At 41.5% G+C, this 12,018-nt stretch overlaps 1 protein-coding gene across 3 annotated transcripts in view; it reads right to left on the bottom strand.

Annotated features, from left to right (window-relative positions):
* Positions 1-12,018, bottom strand: part of LOC136886854 (serine protease gd) — a 134,366-nt gene that overhangs the window by 45,612 nt on the left and 76,736 nt on the right. For all 3 annotated transcript variants that reach the window (XM_067159706.2, XM_067159707.2, XM_067159705.2), the window contains exon 3: positions 9,419-9,590. In XM_067159706.2, coding sequence (XP_067015807.2) covers positions 9,419-9,590 — 172 coding nt within the window. The remainder of the gene's footprint in view (positions 1-9,418; positions 9,591-12,018) is intronic.

Here is a 12,018-nt window from a genome sequence, read left to right as displayed (position 1 = left end):
TTCATTTGCGCATAAACTTATAATATATCATAAAATATCGAAAATATCACTTTCGTCAAGCACATGTTTGCTGCGAGAAGCCTTGTCTTAGAGCTCACTGAGTGACAACGTCTACTGACGCATGCTGTTCAAATATATCGTAAATTCTTTGACTTAGACATATAATACTGCCATCTGCTTAAATACTCTCGTAACTAATACATTAGCAAACACGATGTAATCACCAGAATGTGTGCATAGCTCGTTCTCGATTTTTAGCAAATTGTCAAACCTTACTACGGGCTGTGCCCGCAGCGCGTCCTGAACGTAATTTCGGCCGCTGAGACAGGAAAGAGTTAATCTTGCCAATTGACCATGATCCATTTGAGGATAACATTACATCCATAGTCTTGCATGTGGGCACAGATTTGTTTCCTATTATTTCACTGCCTACTACAGAGAGTGGGTGACCTGCCTAAAGTTGTTATCCAGTGAGTATAGCTTGCGAACATAATGAAAATCGTAAGGCATGTTGTTCAGAAAAATCAAAGTTCAAAAAACCGTAGCGTAGCAGTTGCGTTGTCATGGTTGATTATTTTGCAGTCAGGTCGTCACGTTTACATTTGGTTTCATGTATTTTAAAAATATTTCTTTAGTAAAAAAAAAAAAAAAGTAAAGAACTGATGGTGAGCTGCTCTTTCGAATTGCCACGAAAATGTTCATATCTACTATAAATTTCAAATTCGAATGTCGTATAATTTCGAATTGTAGTTTCTTAAGTTTGGAAAGTGGCGTAGCATTTTCGACTGTAACCTCTAAAAAGGATATCACTCTAGTGAAAATGCTAGCCACTTCTTGTAAACTTGTAAAGCAGTGGCTCTCCGTCACGTGCTAATGGAATGAACGAAGCATTTTGGTGAATTTATTCTTCAGAATTAAGCATCTCAACTCGTGAATTTATAGCAGGCACCCACAATGAGGGGAATAAAAACTGCCGGTTGATAACAGTCACTCACAGCAGACCTGTAACACTCCAGTCCCTCAAGTAACAGAGTGTTCTAGTGAATAAAGATAGATTCCAGTAAGCGTTTGCTCAAGTTTCCTTGAGCTAATTCAGTAGGTGACTCCAAATGATAGTGTCAAGTTCAACAACATGGCAGAGTTTATGGTGGTGCTTAATCACAAAAGATATATCATCTTTGCAGAGAATCATCTCAACCTGATTAAAAAGGGTTATATAGGCTCAGTAAGGAGGATGCTGAATGGTTGGCGGAGCATTTCCTTGGGCATTCCGAAGAAACAAGAGGTGGTGCACTAAAAACCGAAGAACAAATTATAATCTTGCGTTATGTTGGTGACCCTGGGTTTCGAGCACTGTGTCAAAAACATTTTCGCAAATTATTACATAAAATTTCAACAAATGTTGCTGAGATGCAGGAAGCACAGGCTAGGTGGCAAGAACGTTTTAGCTTCTCGGAGCTGTAGACTGAAGCCACATGTTCATGGGAAAAGGCATCCCTAGGCCACTTGCAATGGCAACCAGTGTAAATGACTCCCAAACTCCGATGTTTGCCTCTGATGAAAATGTCAATATACATTTTCATCATATACGGGGTGAGTTGGCCCTTGCATCCTCGAGATAGTGGGTTCGAACCCCACCGTCAGCAGCCCTGAAGATGGTTTTCCGTGGTTTCCCACTTTCACACCAGGCAAATGCTGAGGCTGTACCGGCCACGGCCACTTCCTTCCTAATCCTAGGCCTTTCCTATCCCATTGTCCCATAAGACCTATCTGTGTCAGTGCGACGTGAAGCAAATTGCAATAATTTTAAAAAAAAATCATCATAATTAAATTTGTTATTTACGTTATACAATTTTCCTCAATTTATTACATACATACATACATACATAAATACATTTATCATTATAGACTGTTATGCCTTTCAGCGTTCAGTCTGCAAGCCTCTGAGAATTTACTAAACGTCGCCACAATCCTCGATTTGCAACTAGTGTTGTGGCCTCATTTAGTTCTATACCTCTTATCTTTAAATCGTTAGAAACAGAGTCTAACCATCGTCGTCTTGGTCTCCCTCTACTTCTCTTACCCTCCATAACAGAGTCCATTATTCTCCTAGGTAACCTATCCTCCTCCATTCGCCTCACATGACCCCACCACCGAAGCCGGTTTATGCGTACAGCTTCATCCATCGAGTTCATTCCTAAATTAGCCTTTATCTCCTCATTCCGAGTTCCCTCCTTCCATTGTTCTCACCTGTTTGTACCAGCAATCATTCTTGCTACTTTCATGTCTGTTACTTCTAACTTATGAATAAGATATCCTGAGTCCACCCAGCTTTCGCTCCCATAAAGCAAAGTTGGTCTGAAAACAGACCGATGTAAAGATAGTTTCGTCTGGGAGCTGACTTCCTTCTTACAGAATACTGCTGATCACAACTGCAAGCTCACTGCATTAGATTTACTGCTCCTTGATTCAATCTCACTTACTATATTACCATCCTGGGAAAACACACAACCTAAATACTTGAAATTATCGACCTGTTCTAGCTTTGTATCACCAATCTGACATTCAGTTCTGTTGGATTTCTTACCTACTGACATCAATTTAGTCTTCGAGAGGCTAATTTTCATACCATACTCATTGCACCTATTTTCAAGTTCTAAGATGTTAGACTGCAGGCTTTCGGCACAGTCTGCCATTAAGACCAAGTCGTCAGCATAGGCCAGGCTGCTTACTACATTTCCACCTAACTGAATCCCTCCCTGCCATTTTATACCTTTCAGCATATGATCCATGTAAACTACGAACAGCAAAGGTGAAAGATTACAGCCTTGTCTAACTCCTGTAAGTACCCTGAACCAAGAACTCATTCTACCATCAATTCTCACTGAAGCCCAATTGTCAACATAAATGCCTTTGATTGATTTTAATAATCTACCTTTAATTCCATAGTCCCCCAGTATAGCGAACATCTTTTCCCTCGGTACTCTGTCATATGCTTTCTCTAGATCTACGAAACATAAACACAACTGCCTATTCCTCTCGTAGCATTTTTCAATTACCTGGCGCATACTGAAAATCTGATCCTGACAGCCTCTCTGTGGTCTAAAACCACACTGGTTTTCATCCAACTTCCTCTCAACGACTGATCGCACCCTCCCTTCCAAGATGCCTGTGAATACTTTGCCTGGTATACTAATCAATGAAATACCTCGATAGTTGTTGCAATCCTTCCTGTTCCCTTGCTTATAGATAGGTGCAATTACTGCTTTTGTCCAATCTGAAGGTACCTTACCAACACTCCACGCTAATTTTACTACTCTATGAAGCCATTTCATCCCTGCCTTCCCACTATACTTCACCATTTCAGGTCTAATTTCATCTATTCCTGCTGCCTTATGACAATGGAGTTTATTTACTATCCTTTCCACTTCCTCAAGCATAATTTCACCAACATCATTTTCCTCCTCCCCATGACCTTGACTGTTTGCAACACCACCATGATGATTTCCTTTTACATTGAGAAGATGTTCAAAATATTCCCTCCACCTCTCCAGTGATTCCCTGGGATCTGTTATGAGTTCACCTGAATTACTCAAAACACTGTTCATTTCCTTTTTCCCTCCCTTCCTAAGATTCTTTATTACTGTCCAGAATGGTTTCCCTGCTGCTTGACCTAGCCTTTCCAGGTTATTACCAAAATCTTCCCATGACTTCTTTTTGGATTCAACAACTATTTGTTTCGCTCTGTTTCTTTCATCTACGTACAAATCCCTGTCTGCCTCGGCCCTTGTTTGGAGCCATTTCTGATAAGCCTTCTTTTTACGTTTACAGGCTGCTCTCACTTCTTCATTCCACCAAGATGTTCGCCTTTTCCCATCTTTACACACAGTTGTTCCTAGGCATTCCCTTGCTGTTTCTACTACAGCATCCCTGTATGCCACCCATTCACTTTCTATATCCTGAACCTGCTTACTGTCTACTGTTCGAAACTTCTCACTAATCATATCCATGTACTTCTGTCTAATTTCCTCATCCTGGAGATTTTCTACCCTTATTCGTTTGCAGACAGATTTCACTTTCTCTACCCTAGGCCTAGAGATACTTAGTTCACTACAGATCAGATAATGGTCTGTATCATCGAAAAATCCCCGAAAAACTCGTACATTCCTAAAAGATTTCCTGAATTCAAAGTCTGTTAAGATATAGTCTATTATGGATCTGGTACCCCTAGCCTCCCATGTGTAGCGGTGAATAGCCTTATGCTTGAAGAATGTATTTGTAACAGCTAAACCCATACTAGCACAGAAGTCCAGCAAACGCTTCCCATTCCCATTAGCTTCCATATCTTCCCCACATTTACCAATCACCCTTTCGTATCCTTCACTTCTATTCCCAACTCTCGCATTGAAATCGCCCATTAGCACTATTCTATCCTTGCTGTTGACCCTGACCACGATGTCACTCAAGGCTTCATAAAACTTGTCAACTTCATCCTCATCTGCACCCTCACATGGTGAATACACGGACACAATTCTTGTCCTAATTCCTCCCACTGACAAATCTACCCACATCATTCGCTCACTTACGTGCCTAACAGAAACTATGTTGCGTGCAATGGTATTCCTGATAAAGAGCCCTACCCCAGACTCTGCCCTTCCCTTTCTAACACCTGTCAAGTACACTTTATAATCTCCTATCTCTTCCTCCTTATCTCCCCTTACCCGAATATCACTTACTCCTAACACATCCAGATGCATCCTCTTTGCTGACTCAGCAAGTTCTACCTTCTTTCTTCCATAAGCCCCATTAATATTGATAGCTCCCCATCGAATTCCATTTCGTTCGCCAAGTTGTTTCCAAGGAGTCCCTCGCCTGTCAAATGGGAGTGGGACTCCATTACTCCCATAGGTCCGAGGCTTGCTTAAAGTGTTCTGAGCTCGGTAAATTCATGAAGCAGGATGCTACACTATTTGCACATAGTCCAAGTGAGGATCTCTCCTCTAACGGGTTATGGACCACCGGTGAATTGTGTAGTCCTGGCCGCCTGAGCACAAGGAGGACCACGACTCAGAATATGTCCGAGATGCCCACTCCCATTCCATAGCAACTGGTATCCCGACTCTCAGGACCACTTACTAGGCCACTCAGCCGTTGCCCATAGTTCACGAACTAGGACGTGACTACAGTAACCCACAAACATATGTCGTAATTTTTGGACTATGATTTCCTACCTCCCAGACGGCCAGTGGTAGGGTTATTCTCACCCTGCATCAGATTTATCAGCCGTTCCTCCCATTATTTTAATGATGTGGGTTTGTTTCCAGCACCCTTTAAATCTGCTTTACATTTCAGTCATGTTCTGTAATTCTTGGATGGAAGTAGCAAGTAGTTCACACTGAACTGGATTTACTGTACTGCACTTGTTTTCTTGTGCTTCCTATCCGGTAGCTGAATTGTATGTTCCTTTAAAATGGAGATAAAAGCAGACTGGAATTCCACATTCTCTTCAGCCATGTTGAGCACTGAACTATCCAGAAGTCATCGGCCTTGATCAATGACACGGAGTGGCTGCTCCAGACACTCGAGTTTACGCTGTGCTTCCACTCTATATCGGCAAGGAGACACTCAGAGAGCACACACTCATGCGTTACACTCATTTTTATTCACACCATCCATTGATTTGATTCTACTGGTATATGAGTACCTAGTAATTTGATGGTCTTCCATTGACCTCTCAATTCCTAACTAAGTGTTGTCTTTGTAATCTTATGCCTTTCTTTCAAGAAACTGAGGATGTCTCTACAAGAGACGAAAGTTGTAATAAAAAAAACGCAAAATACGAGATAAAGTGTTAAATAGGTGGACCCTTTCATTTAAGAATATTTTTAAGCTTTTCAGCAAGTTCAACTGTCCGACTTGTTGGCTGAATGGTCAGCGTACTGGCCTTCGGTGTGATTCCCGGCCTGATCGGGGATTTTAATCTTCATTGGTTAATTCCAAGGCTCGGGGACTGGGTGTTTGTGCGACATCCCTACAACTCACACACCACACTATCCTCCACCACAATAACACGCAGTTACCTACACATGCCAGATGCCAGGGTCTGCCTTACAACGGCTGCACCCGACTAGAAATGGCCACACCAAATTATTACCAAGTTCAACTGTTAGTGTAATATGGCACAAAATCAGCCACGTTATGAAGAGAGTTTAAAGAAAGATTTTCTGATTCTTCATAACCAACAGTCACTGTCAGTGCTATTGAAATGTCAGGTTCATGTTTGAACTCTTCTTTAAGAAAGAAATAGTCCCTGCCAGCATCCTCTGAAGACACATACTTAAACGAGCAGTTCTGTAGAATGAAACATGACAAAGAAAACTTGAATTACAAACTAAGATCTCATGAATCTCTGCGCACAGCGACTTCCAGCACCAACAAGCAGGATTTTTCACTCGAAACCAAATAATTTAAAATTTTAGTTTAAATTTATTTCTCTTCAAAGTTGGTAGAATGTTTCATTTGGTAAACTGGGGGCCTTCTCATGGAACGTTGGCGATCATATCTGATTTCAGTTCAAGGCACTGATTTTCAATTTATTTGTCCCAATAAAAATAGACTATCCAGTATTCTCTTTAAGTGTTTCAGACAACTGTTATGATAACCTCAAGTTTTGTTTGGTCTCCAAATCAGATTTCATTACTAAATCGATCCCTTCAAGTTGTAACAATCCACCCTTCTTCTCTGTCAGTCGTTAGATCCGTACAAGCTCAGCAGAAATGAATTCCTTCCTAATAATTGAAAGTGTTGTGTGTCCTTCGCGCTCCTAGCTCTGCGCCAACCAGCACCGCGCACGCCGCAGCTTGGATTACGCGAGACTCTACGAGACAACTCCAGTGCGCTTGCTTGTGACGTCAGTCTGCACTATAAAAGGAGCACTTTGCAGCCACTTAGTAGGACTCCCCAGTGTCCAGCACCAGATTACACTGAACATCCCTCTTAAACATGTGTCTCGGCCAGGTGGACTGAATTCTGGTTGTATGAGGTTTCACCTCGGGCCACTGCCTCAGTTCCCGTTCCTGCAGCCATGTCGAGCCCCGATGCCTGTATTCTACACATCCTCAGTCCTCACTCAGGCTCCGACACCTACATTAGATCCTCTAATTGTGAATATTCATGTCATTTCATGACAAGCCAATAGAAATAACTGCATTATGTTAGTAGGAACTTTCATGGCAAGTTACGCTTATAAAACCGATAGTTTTCGACTATCATGAACTCTACCTTTCACAAACTATCTCATCAAGATAGCTTCGAGTGTACATAAAGTTAATGTGTATAAAGTGTACATTTCTACAGACTCTCAGTCTACTATCAAGATTAATTACTTGCGAATGTACTCAGCTTCAAGAAAAGTTTAAGTTAAATTCATATATATACTGTACAAAAGTCATATTGAAGCAATAAATTTATGTTGTGTTCCAGTATACCTTATCTTGTATACAACAGAAAGGAACACGATACTCAGTGTCAGGGAGGGAAAAATAAAGGACAATCTCCACACTGACGTCGTAAACAGACTGGCCCAATTCTAATTCGTGAAGTGTTGACGCTGGAACGAGCTTTCTCCCTGCTCCTGTCTTTGCGTTCTACTACTTCAATGCCTATTTCCTACGTTGAACTGCTATGCTAAGGAAATCTGCTCCATGCTCTTGTCTTCCACAACCACGTGTCCACAGTTAAGGATAATTAGAAGCACCTTTTTTTTTCTTTTCGCAAAGCACAAAATCACAAAATATTTGCAAAATTTTACAAATTTGGCTCAAAATGTTAAACGCTTTACCTTTTACGGAAAATCAAAAAATTATGTGGAATAACTCTTTGATCCAAGAAGCATAATGAGTCTCCTGTCCTATGAGTGATGGTAGTTCATTGTCTACTTTCCCTCCAATCAGAATTGGGCACTTTGTGGAAGCTGCAGCTGGTGACAGTGAGACAGGACAACAGCTCTGACTCTGAGCAATATGAACTCATGGTATCTCTGTCTTTTACAGACTTATGTGCATAGGCTAGGCTAAGCCCTGCTTGTTAAAATGGCAGGATGACATTTTTCAAACATCCATGCTTTGATATGTGTAATATGCATTCTTAGCAGAAGCATCATCATCATCTTCATTTCCCGTTTCCAGCTTCCCGGGTCACGTTGTGAATCAAGGACCTCCATCACTGTCTGTCTCTCCACCACTCTTCTCCTTTTTTAAGTACATCTTGTTTTCCTCCCCTCTTCTCTATGCACTCCTATGCTGAATCTGTCCACCTTTTTCAGGGTCTTCCTTGTGGTCTCTTTCCTGTTAACATCTCTGAAAAGGCCTTTCTTGGCACACTCTTGAAGTTTCAAGATTCCTGCCTTTTTCCTGATCTCTTCATTTTTAATTCTATCCTTTCTGGTCTTGCCCTCGATACCTCTTAGGAATTTCACCTCCGCTGCCTGAATTCTTCTCTCCTCTTGTTTTGTTGTAGTCCACGATCCAGCTCCATAGGTTAGTACAGGTTCATATTAGGTTGAATATAATACTTTCTTACATTTCTTTGGGACATCTTGGTTCCACAAAACACCCCTTACACTCTGGTAGAAGCTGTTTGCTTGTTGTATTATTTTCCCCTATTTCCTTGGTAATCTTTCCATCTTCTGTGATCACACTTCACAAGTACTTGAAATTTTTAACCACTTCCAGAATTTTACCATTCAGTTTTATCTTTCCTCTTCCTTCCTTCCTTCCTTCCTTCCTTCCTTCCTTCCTTCCCCTTGTCTTCACTATTGTTTTACTTTTCTCTGTGCTTACTTTCCTCCCAAATTTTTCTATCTCTTGATTCCATACATCTACTTGTTTTGGCACTTCCGTTTCATCTTCGCCCATTATCACTATATCAACTGCAAACAGCACGGCTTTTGTTGCCAGTCTTCCCAATCTCTGTTTAATGTTCTCACGAATTTCATCCACGACTATGAAGAATAGTATGGGGGATAGTACAGACCAGTTTCAACTTTAAACCATTTTGTTTTTCCTATACTTGTCTTCACACTACTAACACAATTTTTGTACATAGCTTTTATCATTTGCACTTCCACTCTGTTAACTTGTTTCTCTCATTTTTCTTATATATATGTAAAAATAAAATATAATGTTTTACAGCAAATGTGCTATCAACAATCTTTTAATTTAGATTTTTTATTGCTCAGAAAAGGAAATAAAATTTAGCAAAATTATTGATGAACAAAACAGCAAAATATATACCAAAATAAGCTTTAAAAAATGACTGAATTGGGCAAACATTTTGACCACAAACAGGTGCCTCTAAGGATAATCTAACAGAATGTTGCCGCTAGTTGTTTTGTCCTAGACCTACAGTATGTACCAACCTAATGGTCCTTGACACACTACGTTATCATTGACGATGATGCGGTCGATCCGTGGTAGAGGGTGGGACAACGGGAAGAAGACCTGATAGCCAACTTTCTCCTGGATACCCGCATGAAGTCTCTGGAACACCAGGTCCTTGTCTTCTGCCAGCAAGATACGACCAGCATACTTCTGTAACAGTTACAGAAATAATAATTTTAGTCAGGAACATGACCAACATGAAGGTACACTGTAGATCTACGCTAGAGTGTTGGCCACCTGATCCAAGTCAAATTTTTGAAGGGCAAAATATACTCCAGTCTCTGCCAACACATTTGGTGTTTACCTAATGAAAACTCTGCTACTACCATCTGCTAGAATATCACAGAATTTGCTCTCTAATTAGCTACTTCATCTAATTAAAAGAAATTTCAAGATGCAAAAGTCCTACTTAAGCCATTCAAAGAGAAACAACCGTCACATTTATATCACTTTGGTTACGACGTTAGTAAACCACTAGGAGTGGTAGAAATTCCTCCATTTGTTCACTCTCATGAGTGCACTTGAGAAGAGTACAACTGCGACACCATTTTCAATCTTGGAGTCACCACTGATCGTGCACTGACTTTTAAGCAGCACTGTCCAAACGTGAAACAAAAAATATCTGCAAGAAATCACATAATTATACAAAATTACTGGAACATCAAGGGGTGCAGCAGCAAAAACAGTTAAAACTATAGCTTTATCTCTGTGTTATGCCACAGGTGAATGAGCCAGCCCAGTGTGGTATATTACTCCTGCTAAATATCGCTCTTAATGAGTCCTGTAGACTTATTACTGGATGCCTGGCACCGAGGGATATACTCTATTATTTTGCTGGAATTGCTCCTCCAGAGCACACAGAGAGAGGCATAAGGTTTCTACGTCAAATAAACAGCCATTATATGGTCATCATCCTCTTCTTTCAAAGTGATATGCAGGAAAAGTTTCTTGAGAGCAAACAACAGAAATCTTCTTAATTATCTATTTAGAAGATGAGATGTGAACAGCATTGCATGACACCATCAGAAAATCTAGCTGCCGATTACAATGGCCCGTGTGGAAAACTGTCAATAGGCTGAGAACAAGGGTCAAAAGATAATTTGCAGAAATGGAGTTACACCACATGATCAACCTTAACAAACTATGGAGCACTTACACCAATGGAGATGTAACACTGATGATGTGATGTCCGCAAGCTCTGATGCCATATTGGGCCAAAGTCTTTTATCTCCTCTGTCTTAATGATATACCGTGTGCTCACCAGCCCCTTCACATTTACTGCAGTTCTGAAAGACCAGTCCCTCTCCCTAAACCGGGGTAATATAACGAGATGTGTGTTTACGGGCTAGAAGACAGCAGGAATCGTGAGCGCCACTATTAGTTCATTATGGGTACCTCGAATGAACCCGTAAAACGAGTACAGATACACAGAACACGTACTTTAAAACAGGAGATGTACACGCAGACCGGGAGTGCGGCTGGGAAGTGGGCACCGTAGGTCAAGTGACTCAGTAGCTCACATGGCACTATGATACGTGATAGTGAACAGTGCTCGAGGTAGGAGATTCAAATCCCACATAAGAATTTTTTTAACAGTCAGTTGCTTGGGATATAGTAAGGTTGCATACTTGGTAGCTTCCAGGGACTGATCTGTTTATTTGACCCTGTTAAAGTCCGTATGTATCGTTGCATTGGGTATGGTGCTGGGTTGGACGAGGAGATTTGTAACATGTAATATTGCATACTCACCGGTTTCACCCGTACCATCTGCACTTACACCAGGAGCTCCATGGTCATGATTTCGATGCCTGGATGGCGTTCTGTCAATGGATCCTACAGCATGTGGACACTAATCCTGCTTTTCTAGTGACTCCCTTATTTATGGATGAAGGATGATTCCACAACAATGGAACTGTTAATTGCCATAATATGCACTACTGGAGTGTGGTTAATCCCCAATGGGTGCGACAGAGAACTTTTCAGGCACAGTGGAACATGAATGTATGGTGTGGAATCATGGGCGATCACCTCATCGGTCCCCATTTCTTTGAGGGCCATCTGACCAGCCAACGCTATCTGCGGTTTCTCCACAATGAACTACCACTGTTTCTGGAACATGTGCCACTCCTTGACAGCTGCAGGATATGGTTTCAACACGATGAAGCTCCACTGTACGTGGTGGTGGTCGTCCGGAACCATCTCCATGCGACATATCCTGATAAATGGATAGGAAGGGGAGGACCTGTCCACTGGCCCGCCTGATCTTACGCCCCTGGATTTTTTTGTGTGGGAGCCATGTAAAACAACTGGTGTATGCACAGGAGCTGGCCAGTCCTTCTCACCTTAGAAAGCTCATCACAGGGGCATGCCGATCCATTTCGCCAGAGATGTTGCAATGGGCCAGACAGTCCTTACAACATTGCACGCAGCTCTGTATCGACCACGGAGGTCGTCAGTTCGAGCAGGTGCAGCATTAAACGACGTGGACAACTGAAAACCTGTCAGATGTTTCCTAGCCTCTAAAAATCCAGCTCCATACCAACGACCCCAAATCAGTTTGTGAAAAATACCGGTATTA

Source organism: Anabrus simplex, chromosome X (genome assembly GCF_040414725.1).
Source record: "Anabrus simplex isolate iqAnaSimp1 chromosome X, ASM4041472v1, whole genome shotgun sequence".
Lineage (NCBI taxonomy): Eukaryota > Metazoa > Arthropoda > Insecta > Orthoptera > Tettigoniidae > Anabrus > Anabrus simplex.
Note: the sequence above shows the minus strand (reverse complement) of the source record. Positions and strands in the feature narration are given on the sequence as shown.